The sequence below is a fragment of the Parasteatoda tepidariorum genome, chromosome 2 (assembly GCF_982258835.1).
Source record: "Parasteatoda tepidariorum strain Cologne lab strain chromosome 2, Ptep-v5.0, whole genome shotgun sequence".
In the NCBI taxonomy this organism is placed as follows: domain Eukaryota; kingdom Metazoa; phylum Arthropoda; class Arachnida; order Araneae; family Theridiidae; genus Parasteatoda; species Parasteatoda tepidariorum.
The window spans coordinates 71,487,060-71,504,381 of NC_141756.1; the positions used below are offsets into that span (position 1 = coordinate 71,487,060).

Consider the following 17,322-nt stretch of genomic DNA (forward strand, 5'->3'; position numbering starts at 1 on the left):
AAAAATATTCATAAAATCCTTGTTTAAAAAAAAGAATAAAATCATTGAGAAATATAGGAATAAACACGAAGTTAAGTTTATTTAGTTTTTAAAATTATTAGAATATTCCTTGTTTGAAGAATGAGAAAAAAAATTGTTGAAAAGGTTCAAATACTTTTACACTGTTTCAAAAATATTAATAAAATCCTTGTTTGAAAAAAGAATAAAATCATTGAGAAAGGTTTGAATTTTTGTTGTTTTTCATAAAAATTTAGAAACAAAAAATTGCGTATAATGGTTACAGACAGAAAAGGGAAACTTTCTTCTTTCTTTTCCTACTACGGCACACATGCATTATCTCCATTGGCAAAATCTTTTATCTTCATTTAAAAACAATTACATCAAGAACTAATGCTATTTTCTTAAAATGTTTTATCCGAATAAAAATATTCGTCAATTTATTCAATCAGCAATAAATTAAAATAATTTTCATTAAATCTTTTCTCCAAACTTATTTCTAATAAAAATCACTCAACCAGAGCATAATTGGGATAATTTTCATAAAAACTATCTTTTGATAAAATACTTCAATCAAAAACTAACTGTGATAATTTTCGTAAAATGTTTTATCTGAAAAAATTTTTGGAAACAAATATTTACTCAATCAAAAATTGTGATAATTTTTACTGAAATTTTTTTTATATATATAAATTCATATGAAACCATTTCACTTTAATCTTATGATAGCTTTCGTAAATTGTTGCTACCGTATATAAATTTTAATAAAATCACCAAATCAGAGAATAATTATAGTTAATAGTATAGTTAATAGTATAGTATTGTATTAAAATAATCTGAGAATAATTGCGATTGTAAATTATCAATATAATGATATATGATAATATAATGATTATTAATATAATCATTTAATTCTAAAATAATTTAGATGACTGTCATATCTTTCCATCTTCTTCAAAATTAGAATATGTTTCTTATCTATTTACGCATTTTTTTAAAAACTATCGAAGTTTTTTTTCTTCGAAGTATTATAAAAAATCATGTTAATTTGTATTTACCAATCAAAAATACAGATGAATTTTCGAAAACTTTCATGTTTTTTAATTTTTCAAAAAAAAATTCATCTTTTATTTTCATATTTTGTTATATGGCAAACTTGTAACAATAATATTTTAAATCATTTTTGCAAGATACCGGTAAGTGGAAGGACACACACACACACACACACACACACATATATATATATATATATATATATATATATATATATATATATATATATATATATATATATATATATATATATATATATATATATATATATATATATATAATAATAATATTCTTTCGCGTTCATTTAAAAAGAAAAATAAAGAAATAAAATGAAGAACATCTCTCAATCGTCCAGTTAAAAGCTCCATATAATTTTTGAAAATATAGGAGCAACAAAATTTCGCCTTTAGGTAGAAAACGGTTTAACGAAATATATACGTTCTTCTTTAACCGCAGTAATTGGCTATCTCATGCTTTTGCCAAATTGGTTGTTAGTGTTGGCGACATTACAGAATTTTTCTGGGGAAGTTTCTTTTAGAGTGTCGCCATATAAGGATATTTTCTCGACAGCGTAATGGAGTTCTTTTCCACTAAAGCAATTAAGCTAGGATGGCAATAAAATAAAAAAAAAGTTTTAATGCTGAAGATTTTAATGGAGTTTCTGTCTGTAAATGGATTCTTCATGAAGTGAATATAAAAAAAAAGAAATATGGCATTTCAATATTCATTTTAGTAATGAAAAATTTTCTAGAAGTTTTGAAAAAAAATAGTTTTTCAAGCAGTTTTATTTGATTAAATTCCATAAAATATTCTAGAACACGGTTAAAATTATTATTTTTTTCGTAAATTTAAATCATCAATATTTTTATAAAAGCTAAACGGCTTTGTTTAATATTAAAATAGTTTTTTTTTGTATCTAAAACTGATTCTTTCCAGCTTCGAATGAATATGTTATTTTGTTGTCGAATTTGAAAGAAAATAGAAATTTTGCAAACAAATGTTACAATCTATTTCCTACACAGCCCACAGCATCATTCGCAGAATCATACACAATAAGTTTGCAATGTTTTTGTTTAGCATAAGACCATTTCTTATGCCTGCAAATAAAACTAAAATTTTTCCAAACATTAAGCTAGTTGGTTTGTCACAAAAAGAACAGGTTTGTTCCTATAAAAAAAAAATACAACTTCGTAAAGTTATACTCAGAGTTATACAGAGTAGTTAGCCTTATTGTAAGCTAACTACTTCCCATATTTTTCTTCTATTGCAAATAACTTTACTTTTTCTATTTTAAGTGTTTGCTAAAACTTTATTGTAAACAAATTTATGCCCAGATTATTATTATATGCAAGAAATAACGACTGTTGTACTATTTTAAGTTCTTGCCGAAAACCAGAAATTTAAAAATATTATTATCTTTGTATTTATAATGTGTAAAGATATGAATAGATCGAATTTTGTTCAAACACTGATTTTAAAGTAACCACGTTTTCCGTTTTTAAAGTATGTATTTTAAATATTTAAAATTTACAGTTAAGAATTATGTTATCTTTAAAAATTGCCTTAAAAGGAACCACTCTGCAATATCCAGAAACGATAATTTAAAAGACTAACTTAATTTTCTTTAAAAAAAACCTTTACGCATGCATTTATAACTTGAAATCGGACTAATAGATTGGCCAATTTATGTTAATTACTTTTAAGTGAATGCAGCTGTACCCATAGCCTTATGGTATTTCTGTAGCAACACTGAATATTTTTCAAAGGCTGTTATCTTCTGCATCTCCATAGCAGCTCCCCAAGCGACTTCTTTTAACAAGCCACCACCAATGTCTGTTGCTTTTGTTTTTGAACCGGAACTAAACAAGTTACTAAACAAGTTAACTGAAAATGGTAAAGAAATATCAGTGCAATGCATACAATCGCACTGCTGCCGTTATGGAAATGAAATCGCTGACTTTTTTTTTGCTGCAAAAACAGTGTCTTTCGAAATAAGAGATACCTCTATTCCTTTTTGCACTGCGAAAATATTAACACAATTATTACAGAAAATTCTGGAAGAATTTTAATGAAATAAATCTTCAAAAAATGTTGATTGATAAGGTTTTGGAAATAATGGCCTGCAAAGAAATCAATTTCTGTCTCTTGTTTTGCTACTGTTATGACTGCCGTGTCTATTAAAACGTTTGCGTTCAATAAATCGCCCGGGCCCGAATTTACAAATTTTACAACACTTTCGAAGAAATAAATGCGCAAAATTCTAATAGTTGCTTTGCAATCAATGCTGTTTCATATCAGAAGAGATATTGGGATTCGAGACACAGAATGGATTTAAAAATTAACTACTTCAAGACCATGATCACATATACGTGATTGCTCAATTCTTCCTTCAGGGCCAACGGTATCATATATAAAACGAACCTTTTTGATTCTAGTGGCCCAAGATAACGCAGACGTGATCTCCACTCGATTCTCTCGTATTAATACGAGAGAACTGTTATTGTAACACGATACGATAACACTGTTATTGTTGTCGTATGCCATTAAGGCAAGAGGTGTGTGCATCTTCTTGTTTTCCAGTGGCGCCATCTATGGCCAATAACATATACGCACTCTTTAGCACGTATAAACTTGGAACTCAAGGGGCTGGGGAAACACTTCTTTCTCCTTTAGCCGCTTCTAAAAAGGTTAAATTATATATTTATGCCATTTTTGTTGTTGTTTTTATTATATTATTAGTGCTGATTTTATGTTCTGTCTGCAGTTGTTTTTGTATTGTGTCATTAAAAAAATTATTTAACGATTTTACGATTGTTACTTTTATAATCAATTAGTTCAGTAATATGAGATATTGTACAGATATTTATGTGATTTTGTACTTATGAGAAGTACAATAAAGCACATTAGGAGAAAATTAATAGTTAATGTTTACTTAAATGTGTTTTTTTCTATGCGTTTATCATTCATATCTTGAAACCATTTTCGATATTTTACCTTACCATAATAATATTTTCATAAAAATTAGATTAATTTTAAAAGTTTTTAAACGTAAATAAATTTTTTCTAATGTCAATTTTTCTATATACTGTAGTGTACATAAAAGTATTGTTTATCGATTTAATGGAAAATTTATTTTGATTTTCAGTCCCTCCTCAAACATTATCGATTAATGACTTGCCTCCAGGAAACAACATAGAAGTTCGGCAAGGGGACAAAGTAGTTCTTTATTGCAAAGCAGTTGGTAGTAAACCTCCTACACAACTAGTTTGGTACAAAAATGATAACGAACTCTTTGATGGTAAGTCTTTTTTGTATTTAGTTTACATTATGTTAAAATAGCTAAAAAAAGTAGCATCTATTTTAGTAATTAGTTTTTAATATTAGAAAACTAAGTAGCTTAGTTTACATTTTACAAATAATTTATTTTAATCTTACTGCACGTTAATTTGTTCAACCGTATTTTTTGTTCCTGACGGATCAAGAATAGCATATTGTTTCAAATTTTAATTTCACCCTCTTTTTTCAAAAAAAAAAATTTAATTTTAATTTACACTATTTCGATATTTTTCTCTTAAACAAAAAAATTAAAGCGAAAAACATAGATAGGAAGCAGTGTTAAATTGGTATTTTTTCTGTATATTTTATTTACTTTTTTGTATTAAAAATGTATGCAGTTCTTATATAATAAACTATTTTTCATAAAATATAATATTTTTATGAAATATACTAATAAAAAAAAATTTAATCATTGATTTTCTTAAAAAAAAAAGAACTATTCACCTCAAAATGAACTTATACGTTGAATTATTAACACTTAAGAATAAAGGCTCAATTATACCCTCTAAGGCCAAAACTATCGGAACAACCACTTCCACAAGGGAAAGTATATTTTGGTATGGGGGTGTTTTTTATGATTTGGTTTGGCCCCCTTAGTTATATTCCGGAGAAATCTCATTTCTCTTCAAGCAGAATAACTGTTCCCTTTAACCATTGAGATCAGCCATGATTTAATGAAGTGGGTGTTCAAAAACTAGGCTGGTATTTTTAGAGCCCCGATTTTAATTGCATAAAACACCTTTAAAAATAATTAGAAATGCAGCTTACATAGTCATCTAAATCGGCCACCCTCACTGTCCCGCCGTTGGAAACATAACTCTGAGGAGTCTGTGGATACTTGGACATTCTGGACAACACTGCTCCTCCGAGTGAGTGACAATGTTCTAAAGAAGGCCCGTTTCTCCTCGAGCAGAACAACTGCACCCTTTGAACATCAAGATTTGCGCAGCCATGAATTGATCTAATAGGTGTTCAACAACTAAGTTAGTATTTTAAAAGCCTCGATTTTAATTCCATAAATCATATTTGAGAATAATTAGAAAGCAGTTGAAGTAGTCATCTAAATCAGCCATCTTCACTGCCCTGTTATTGGAAACAACTTTGAAAAGTATATAGACATTCGGTCATTCTGAGCAACACTGCTCTCCCGAGAGAATGACAATATTTTGGAGAAGGCCCATTTCTCTTTAAGCAGGATAACTGCTTCCCTTAAACATCGAGATTTGTGAGGCTACTATTTGAGGAAGTGGGTGTTCAAACACTAGGCTGATCTTTCCAGAGGCCTGATTTTAATTTCATAAAACACCTTTGGGAAGAATTAGAATGCAGATTACGCCGTCGTTAAATAGGCCATCCTCACTGCCTACATTAATTTCAACTATGAGGAAAGCCTAGAAGTCATCTCCTATGTTCGTTTATCAAAAACTAGTGGAAAGAGTTCCCAGGCGTATGCATCAATGTCAGAAATCCGAACTGGGGGCGAATTTTACTTTATGCCCTAGGAAACTTCTCTGGAGTCCACTGGATGTTCTCAGGAGTCCACTGGAGTCCAGGAGTCAACTGAATGTTCGGATTCATTATGCCTCAGGAGTCCACTGGATGTTCGGTTACTTTGACCAGATAGCGTAGTATCATTTTTGATTGAAATATACTAATCGTTGTGAAGATCAGATTAAAATAAATTTATTAGAAGCTTCATTTAAAGAAAGGAAAACTTTTCTATTTTAAATAAATGTTTTGTTAATAAAAGAAATTCTGAGTGTACTCAAACCATATTAAAGCATACAATAATGTTAATTCTTAGATGAATAATCTCAAGAAACTAAAACAAGAAGATATACTCGGTAATACAAGACTTCATTTGCTTCAAAAAACGATATGAAGATAGTAAAAAGAGGCGTCATGTTTCGAGGGCTCAAAAATAGATGCCAAATCTCAAGACCTGCCAATCGTAGTTGTGGAAAACAAGAGTGATCTGAAATAGAAATCGAATGTTGTCTACGAAAATAGAAAAAATTGCTATCGCGGAATTGCTTAAATGTCTGGCTCCTCTTCTTACTTTATTTATTTTTTAATGGATAATTATCCAGAACCACAATATTTTTTATAGCAGCTTTTTCTAAAATTTTCTCAACCTGTATATAAAAATTTAAAAAAAAATGTTCTTTACTATGAAGTGTTCTATGAAATGTTTTTGTCTACAAGGTTTGTTGCCAATAAGGTTTGAGGTTTGTTTTGCAATTCACTTCAATTTGTAAAAATCAAGACTAGTTAGCTTCAAAATTTGCAATTATATTGACACAAAATACCGTAAAATTTACTTGTCTTAACAAAGAATTTTTCTGATGGACATATTACTTTAAAACTAGACAGGAAAGTACCTTAAAAGTCAATTAGTTTAGATTTTGTGCATACTTTTAATGGATAGAATGGAAATTTTCTCAATTTTTACTACTTTCAATACTATTATGTTCGAAAATTTTTAATTATATTGACTCATTCAAAATTTACATGTCTCAACCCCCTCTCAGTCGGTGTCGCATGCCATGCGACGAACAAAAAATATTGCATCATTGAAATTGAAATCCTTGCTACTTATACGCATCTTTAAATACCTTGATTATCCTTCTATTTCTGAATATTGCTAAGAGATGTCTCAAATAGTCCTAATTTCTTCACAATTTTCGAGATTTCCTGCCTTGATTTGAAATCGAAATTATTTTGTACTTTCTGTAATTTCGATTTTATTAGTGTTACCGTTGCATGTCAAAATAGTTACGATGTATTCAGAAAGTGCATCCGAGGACAGTGAATTTATTATCTCTCAGTCGGAAAGCGAAAGTTCTGATTTATCAAGTGATATTATTTATTCAAAGACTAGTGAATCATAAGACGATAACTTGAGGTCATTAAGGATGTGGGTTGAAGAGAAAACATTGTGTCCTGCTCCTCGTTGTTTCAATTTTATATTATTTTTATTGTTTAAAGACAAAACTTACATTGCAGGGAAAACTGGCGATCAGTGGACAGGACATCACATATTTCATTACCAATAGGTCAAGCAGAAAACTACTTGCTGACAAAAATATTTTGCAATTTCGAATTTCAGATAGAACATATATAAATTTTCAGCAATATAAAAATGCTTTTTTTGGGTCAGAAATTCGAACAATATCCGACAGAGAAGGGGCTAAAAAAAGCATTTTTCTGTTGTTAATTCTATTTTAAAACTAGACCTTATTAAGTTTCCGTCAATTAACTAAGATTTTTCTAATACTTTTAGAGGGAAGGAACAAAATTTTTCTTAATTTTGGGCCCCTGTCAGGATTAAGGTCTGTTTTATAGTTCATTTCGATTTGCAAAAATATAAATTATTAAGTTCCAAAATTCCCAATTATATTGACACAGAATTCGTGCAGAATTTACATGTCTTAACCAAAGCATTTTTCTGTTATGCATATTACTTTAAATCTAGACCTTTTTGGAAGGAAAAAAGAATATTACTGAACTAAATGAGGAAGCACGTTCTTTGAAATTTGCATTTGAACTGAACGTGTCTTTCCTTGGAACGAAAACTAATTTAAATGTTATTAAGCGAGTTATTTTATGAGCAGCATTGTTCCTAACACTGCTACTGTTATTTTTGCCAGGATGTAACTAGCAACTCCTTCCCCTTTTCCATTCCTTATTCAAAGCTCCTATTTCATTATTCATCATGTTCCGGTGGACGTGACGCAAGATCAAGGCACGCCATATTCTGCTAGAAGATCAAGGTATTTTCGTAGAATTAAAACAATCTCTTAGAACACGTGAAAGGAATAAAAATAATATGGTTTTTGAGGGAAAAAAATCTATTTGAAGTCAATTTTCTCCTGGCAGTAATGTCTTCCTGCTACTAATTACAAATACTTAAGGATCCTTATCAAGCCAATTCGCTAGCTGATACTGGAAAGACACTTAATATTATAACGTGTTGCGTTTAGCAGTGTCAAGGATTTAGGAGTAGAAGTCACGATGTTGTAGAACAGACTCCTTATTTGGGTCCATTATTTAGCATTAGATAAATAATATGCGAAGTTTTAAAATGATTAAGGATTAAGACATGATTCTCCATCAGGCATTGAAATCTATGTACAATAAAATTTCTTAGAATTCTAGACTTACTCTCAGAAAAATAATCTCAGCTTTAGTGACTCATAATATTGGTACAGTGAACAATTATGGTATGGTAAAATTATGGTATGTTAATGACATTTCAGGTAAAAAAAGCAAGTAATTCTGACTAATAAAACCAAAAAAACGATGTTATTTAAGTCATTGTTTTGCTAATTTTTCCGTTCATCTGGTAACGGCTTGCCTAAGGAGTTTGGTTTTCACAATTATAGTTGTTATTACCACGGTTATAAATGCAAAACGGAAAAGTAAATTAAGTTGAATAAATGGTTTTTGTGCCAGGTTCAAAGGTATCATGATAAAATTACCAAATTTTACCGCATATAGCAAATTTTATCACACATTATGAAGCTATGTTTCATTGTTAATTTTGCCAAAATCATTACCAAAGCAGTTTGGTGAAAACTACCAAGCTCTTTGATGTGCCAATAGTGCCTGAAACATTGTAAAGTTTACCATATTCTGATAGTTTGGAACAAACTTACTCAGTGTCAGAAGTAATAATTTATGAGTGATAATAGGGTTGAATCCAGCTCTCAAGTAGTGGCGTATTTTCACTCATATATCAACACTATTCATTATCGTAAAAAGAATGCTGAATAGTGATCAATGAATAATTCTGTAAAAATTTGCATAATGAAAAGAATAAATTTGACATTAAAATAATACCTCTGCTTACATTTCAGATGTATTATTTAATGCTGTGTTTGAAACTACCGAATTTCATAATACAACATTATCAAAACGCATTTATTTCAAAAAATTTTATAAAATTAAACTTACATAGAAAAGAATTTCCACTCACAAGCTTTGTAGTAGGTATTGCATTCATTGTACTGCATTTGTTTTAGCGCAATCGAGTCTTGCGTCATACTGATTGTTTTTTAAGAATTGTGTATTGTTCATTTATAAATTGTATAATAAATCTAATTTATTAAATCTAATAAGAATATATTTTCACATTTACCTTTAACTTGTTTTCTTTTGGACTATTAAACTTTTTACGGATTACTTGGCATTTAACTTTATTTCTCTTACCTGAAATTATTCACTATTTGCTTAAGATAAATAAAAAATATGTCTCTGATTTTCTCATGAAGTTGAAAACAAAAAAGAGTATCGTTATTTAAATAATTTACCGAAGAATCGTTCGAACTTTTCAGTGATCACTTGGCAGTTACTTAAATCCTTATTATTATTATTATTATTGACTATTTATTTTGACTATTTTAATTATTGACTATATTTGAGATTAATAAAATACTTGTCTAAAATTATCTCATGACTTTTAATAAAACAAAAACAGTCATTAATTTGGCTGAAGCAAAAAATAACGTGAATAAAGCACAAATAAAAGTACAAAAAGGGACATACTATAGTTTCTGTTCTATAAATAAGAACATCCCTCAGTGTCTAAACACCAAATCATTTAGTGTTTAGACACCGAGGAAAGTTTTTGCTTATCGGACAGAAACTATAGTATGTCCATTTTTGCACTTTAATACTAGTACTATAAATTACAATAATTTAATACTTGCATAAAGTATGCCATATCCTTTATAGAAATCATTATTCATGTCAATTACCGAAAATGTTCGAATTTTCTACTGGTCATTTGACAATTCATTTTATTTCTGTTTCCTAAACTATTGAGAATTTGTTTAATATTAGCTGTATACTTTTTTCTAATATTTTGTCGTGATTTTAAGTAGAAAAAAAGGCAAATATGATTTAATACATTTACTGAAAATATTTGAATTTTCTACTGATCATTGACTTGGCATTTAACTTGATTTCTACACTGTAAGAAATGGATACTCAAAATTCATGAAACATTTTGTTTGTAGCGAAACTGTTTCCTCATATATACTTCGAATAAACATTTCGTCAAAGTGACAAAATAACTATCGTCACTTCTTTGAAGAAACGTATTTCGTCAAAAGTTAAGAGATATTTTGTCATAATAGATTTGATCATCTAGTCTTCAAGTTTCGTCATTCTAGTTAACAATCTAACACAATGCATTGCGATGAAGTTCCGAGTTGAGGAAACATTTTCGTCATGTATTTGAGAATTCGCGTTTAGTCGCCAATTACGTGATATTGTGACGAAATGATTTTCAAAATTAACGAAATACAGGTCAAGGATTGCTGGAACGTTATATTTCTAAGTTATATTTCTTTTTTTTCTTCTTTTTTTCATTTTTTTTCTCATTTTTTAAATTTTTTTTCCATTTTTTTTCTTCATTTTTTCAATTTTTACTAATTTTTCTCCGTCTCATGTGTTCTATTCCTCTTGGTTTCTCTGCTGCTTAGCGCATTTTTTCCATTTGGATGTTATTTTTATTTTTATTAGTTTTATTTTTATTAATTTTATTTTTATTAATTGTTTGAATTAATATTTTGAATTCTTTTCTTAATAATATTTCTAATTCTTATATTCTAAGAGTATGTCATCGAAAATTATTTACAATTTGCTTAAGATCAATAAAATATTTATCTCTGATTTTCTCATGAGTTTTTGTAGAAAGAAAAGCAATCATTATTTAATTTATTTGCAGAGGATGCCCAAATGTCTTTTGACGAAGACAAACACCGCCGGTACACGACAACCAGCTCAATTACTCTCTACCCGGGTGTGGACGACAATGGTGCTATCTATTCATGTGAAGCTCGTCACCCGGCTCTCGAGAGGTACCTCAGGTGCTCCGTCGCCATAAATGTACTGCGTAAGTACTTTTCAAAGACAGGCCAACTTCCAAACAACCTTAACAAAAGATCCTGTCTAAACGTAATTTGCATTATCAATTCATAATTTAAGCGTAAGGAATTTCCTATGTGTTATTTGATTTGAGTAATATTTTAATTCGAACGAGTATTGTTCAGTTGTTGATGTGATTAATTTTTATGCATTGTTATAAATTTCTAAAAAAAAGTGGTTAAAGAAGAATTAATTTAATGACAGTATCTACCAGAAAAAAACTAAACAAATAACATATCAAGCAACATTCGTTGTTTCACTAAGCAAAACATAGCCTAACTCCACTGTCCATTGCCTAATGAAAAGCCTAAGATAACTTAAATCCGTTGTACGTTAAATCCGATTAAAATTTTAAAAAAATCAAAAGTTCAAAATTTTCTGGTTACTTATGGAAGATGTAATTCAATTTTATATTAAGTAAGTATTTATATCAACTGCTGTTTCATAAATTAAGTAGGAAGGGAACAATATGAACCTTAATGTTCATGCAGTAGCAACTGAAGTGGAAACCGTTTTCAACAAAACAAAAATATTTAAGACCACTTACGTTGCTTTAAAAGCACACTCAGTAAATTGTTTACGAATTCTTTGCGAAAGTTAGTCCTATATATATGCATGTTAGTTAAAGTTAGTCGTATATATGATAATAAAAAATGACCTTGACATACTTTTCAAATGAGCGAAAATCAAAATTTTCAAATTTATGCTGAAGCACATCTTCCAAGATTGTAACTTACTTTTATCAAGGTCTTTTCAATTGATTTTGATCATTTATCTTTGCAGTGTGTTTCAAACTTAGTCATGGTGATAAAATACATCAATAAAATGAAGATTTACGATAGAACATGGCAAACCACGTTAAGAAGATAGGAATCATGAAAACGCATGCATATCCATAGCCCATAAACATGCAAACTCATAGCATGGATTACCGTTGCATCAATAGACAACAAATGCGCATCTTGTATCTTCGACCACAGCCAGGAATCGGTTTTTTGCCGTTGTACACTGTGCAATGATGGTAGTGATTGTCACTTTGAACGCTTCTAGCAATAATTAATAAAATTAAAATATTTATAGATAGCAAGTTTGTACCATATTTTATAGTCGTTGGTCTCCAGTTGGAAACCTGCATGGATTTCTTCGTGATTTCCCCCCCCCATCACTGTGGTTTGCAATTTCATGTTCCATGGTAAGTTTTGAACTCTATGATGCCTTTTATTACCCCTTTCCATTTGTTGAAGAAATTTTGAAACACTCTCTGTTTAAAAAAAAACAATTTTAAAGGATTTTCATCAAGTTACGCTAATATGTTTGACATAAATAAAGAACGTATAAAAGAAGTCATGTTTCAGACCAGCAGTTTTTGATTAGTTACATACTAACCAATCAAATATAACACTGATTTAAGTTATCTTGAGTTAAATATTATTCTGATCTGATGTAATTAATTTTTTAGAACTGAAACGCAATGTTTCTTTCTTGCAGATGCTCCGGGTATTCCTCAAATAGAGGGATACATTGAGGGTGACGTCGTAACATCAGGTGACACATTAACTCTAGCATGCATAACACGAGGAGGTAATCCACCACCACATCTCATATGGAAACGAGGGAATGTGCAAGTGGACGCAACATATACAGTCAGTGGTCACGTGACTACTAACATACACACATTTAGAGTTGATGCGTCCGACAACAATGGTGTCTATCGTTGTGAGGCTTCCAGTATCATGACAAAAGAGCCAATCGCTGCCTCAGTAAAGCTGAGTGTTCACTGTAAGTATGGATAGTTACAATAATTTTCTAACACTCCCTGCTCGCTTTCATTCGCCAACCCCACAAATTGCTTTCGGAGTTCCTTTCGGATAGCTTTAAAATCTTTGCTCGATTCACTTACTCAATTATTAAATATAGCATTCGAATCTTCTAAGCAATATGCATGGGCAAAATCTATTTGGCATTACCGCAGCACTTGAATTGCAAATTTATATGCACTTAGTTATTAATTATTGCTGTAGTAATATGCACACTAGTTAAAATAATTTTAAAATACAGCAACATAGTAGTAATTATACAGCATTATTACTCTATATGAGCAAATAGTGAAAATTTATTCCTTGGCAAAATAAAAATAAATTTACACTTAAAATGAAGTACAATTTAAAACTGAAATATATTTATTTCTTCTAAAAACTCTAATGCTTATTAAATTCAAGTTTGGGATATACACGTATCCAAAATTGAAAGAAGGTGCATAAAATGATGTAGACTCTAAAATTTATATACATATTGCAATTCATAAAACGTTAAGAACAATAACTGTACGGTCTACTCTATGTATGCAAAGAAAGTATTTATGTAAAATGAATGTCATTCCTGAAGAAATGCATGCGTTGAAAAACTTGTATGCAAAATAAAAAGGTATCACTCAAAAAATTTTTTGCTCTAATGCTTGACTTTTTACCAAATACGAGCCAATTTCAGTGGGGTGTCTTCAAGTATGTCAATTAATTAGAGCTAACTATTAATTAGATCTTAGAATCAATTACAAAAGTGATTTTGAATTTTAACTATCAAAATATTGGGGCAGCCATAATGTGGAAAATATGGCTAAAATTGTTCAGTGAGGAAAGGCAGTCAAAAGTCTAGCCTCATTAGTGTTAATTTCACTCTTCGCGTATTTCCCCACATCTCGGGAACTTCTTAAGCGAATCGAAAATTTCTTGCACATAATCATCAAATTCATTTACGCAAATAAATTGGTTGTGAAATATTATTTTTAGTTTTTGAAAAATGAAAGTATAATATTTTTCTTTTGGAATTCTACGGTTGATCAGAAAGAGAGAAATAAAACCGTATAATTTTCAAAGGAAAAATAAACGTTTCATAATTGAGATTTTTTTGAAACCAAACTTCAATTTGCATAATGAATAACGCTTATTCTAGAGCTGATAATGCAGAAGTATATTATTATTATTACTCATTATTATTTTTTTCTATTATTATTAATCATCATTATTTTTCGTTTCAGTTCCTCCTTCCAATGTAAAGCTGATAGGACCTTTAGTAGCAAAGAAATCAGATACAGTTACGATGACGTGCTCAACTGAGGCTAGCAATCCTCCGTCCCAGATCACGTGGGTTGTTGATGGTTCAAGGGTGGTGGGTGGAGAGTCAGTCACAAACAGAGTGGCTGATGGATGGGTTACTGCTTCCAATCTAACCATCACTCTCACTAGGCAGGTAAACTCTTCATTTGACGCTTTAATTAAACAATTTAATTATATGCATTATTTTTTATCTATTTGTTGATGAATTTCTAATACAAAGTATAGTTTTTTATTTGTTTAAAAAACAAGTTAAATACAATACAGTAAATAAATGCAGTAATAGATGGGTTATGGTAATAGGTGGGTTACTGCTTCCAATCTAACCATCATTCTCACTAGGCAGCAAACTTTTTATGTGACGTTTTAAGCAAATAAATTGCATGTATTATTTTTATAATTTATTTACGAATATGAAATACAAAACAGATATTTATTGATTAAAAGAGAACAATGTTATAAAATACAATAAATAAATACAGTAATGATGGGTTACTGTTACCAATCTAACCATCATTTTCACTGGGCAGGCAAACTCTTCATGTGACGTTTTAAGCAAATAAATTACAAGTATTATTTTTATAATCTGTTTACGAATATGAAATCGAAAACAAAGTTTTTTATTTATTAAAAAAACAATATTATAAAATAAAATATATAAAAACAGTAATTGATGGGTTTTTGCTTCCAATCCAACCATCATTCTCATTACGTCGGTAAGCTTTTCATTTGACGTTTTAATCCAACAAATAAATTAAATGCATTACTTTCATTAATTTGTTGATGAATTTAAAATCATCGACAAATGATTAAAATCATCAACAATGGAAATATAATTTTTTTTACTTATTTGGAAACAATACAATAAATAAAGTCAATAAACTAACAAACTCGGAAGAAATAAAGTGAACGAGTCACTTTTAGATATAGGTTCAAGTCATTGACTATTGAATCGAGTTTATATGTCATGATATAAAAAAATAATAATAAAACGCATGAAGCACAAATTAACAAAAGGCAAATATAAAGTTTAAAAGCTGTCTAGTTTGTAAATACTATACTGCCTAAGAGAAAGTTAAAACTACGAATCAAAAAATCTCAACATTAAAATTATAATAAAACATATACAGAAAAAAATGATAGAGAGTGTATAAAATAAGATGAAAAACTTATTTAATAATTCTAATATTTTTTAATAATTTATAATTAATATCTTCAATAGGTTTTTTAATTTAATTATTTGAGCTATTTGCATTTGAAATTTAACTTTTTAGTTACTTCAGTTATTTTTAGACCAATTTTATTTTATGCAATATTTTGATGATATGCGACCCCCCCCCCCATTTTAATACACATACATCACAGGTCTCATTTTTAATTTGAAGATATTTTTGCTCCTCAAAATCGTAACTTAGTAATGGTAAAATAATTTGTTATGTAAGCTTTATAGTTAAACAGTTTGATCATAATAAAAAAATTCTTAGGTACTTAATTTGAAATTATTCATTTTATTTTCCAGTTTTATTTTTGCTAGAACATGATGCTTCAGTTACATAAAAAAAGATAAATTTTAAAATTATTATAGAAAAAAATCGTTACCGTGATATATAATGTAACACGAGTCAATATTTCAGATAAAGATTGAAGCATCCAAGATTTTAAACATGCAAATCATGTGATTTCACAACAACCACGAGTAATCCACCAGTGAAGTATAAGACCGACCACGTTAAGGAAAAGAAAATTGCAAAATTAAATGATTCTCTGATATTCTATCTGATTAAATTTATTTATTAAACGATACAAATATGACTTTAAAAAAGTTTTATTAATTTCAATTTATACCAGTCTATTAAAAAGTTTCGAAATTGATGAAAAAAATATCATTTTTTAAACCTAAAACTCTCGTGGAAAAAAAAACTCATTCAATAGAAGTCAAGAGTGATCATCTGTAATGTTTTATTTCTGACAATTTATCACACCTCTAAGAAGGTCAATGCATAGCAATGCACCGTCACGTTTTAATGCTTAAGCGCACCCTTCTTTCTTGGGACTACTTTGTGCACCAAGATAGAGGATCTCAGTTGCCATGGTTACCTAGCATATCGTATTACAGTAAGTGAGTCAGAAAAGACGCGAATGTACTCATATATCTTGAATGCTCTACGAGCATCTCTCTGATGTCCGCCTCAAGGCATCTTTCATCACGTTTAACCCATCTGTTAGAGTGATAGCATTTCTTTTCTCTTCAGGCCAACGTGGCAGATATACTTTTTCAAGCTTTTTCTGTTATTTAATTGGATAGGGATAAAATCCTCTTACTCTGATTGGTTGTCTTTGAATAAATCCTGCATCATGATTGTTAGCTGTCATTAAAGTTATGAAATGAGATAGTAAAATTGTGAATAAAACCACAAACAAGATATTCTCTCAATAGAGTGTAAATAGTTTGTGCCTGTAGAAGGTCACTTAGAAAATACTTTTTAACTGTTTTAATTTTTTTACTGTATATATTTAGTAATTACAAGTGCAATTATTATTACTTGCTCACGATGGTTGGGTGATTGAGTTTTGGTTGAATTATGCTCTGTAATGATAGTTGGAGACTGTTTGGTTACTACCACAATCTGCTCTCTGATTTTAACAATCAATCAGATTTGAAAAATTGTTTCTTTTTTTTAGGTTGCGAAAATAAACCAAAAAAAGTTACGAAATTTATCTATTTCGCATTAAAGATTGGAAAATTAATAATTTTTAACTATTTAACCATTTTCCATGTGAACGTTTGTAGACAAAAGTGTACTTTTCTAAATTGAGTTCTAGCTATTCTTGATGTGTTTGCGTTCTTTTGGCTTCAACAAATTACAGTTTCGGCCGTTTGAATAACCATTAA

General features: G+C 29.5%; 1 protein-coding gene across 2 annotated transcripts in view; it reads left to right on the forward strand.

Annotated features, from left to right (window-relative positions):
* The window catches only part of LOC107454481 (nephrin), a 136,428-nt gene that overhangs the window by 62,244 nt on the left and 56,862 nt on the right, over window positions 1–17,322 (forward strand). For both annotated transcript variants that reach the window (XM_071177675.2, XM_071177676.2), the window contains exons 3-6: window positions 4,196–4,348; window positions 11,120–11,287; window positions 12,808–13,098; window positions 14,354–14,565. In XM_071177675.2, the coding sequence (XP_071033776.1) occupies window positions 4,196–4,348; window positions 11,120–11,287; window positions 12,808–13,098; window positions 14,354–14,565 (824 nt within the window). The remainder of the gene's footprint in view (window positions 1–4,195; window positions 4,349–11,119; window positions 11,288–12,807; window positions 13,099–14,353; window positions 14,566–17,322) is intronic.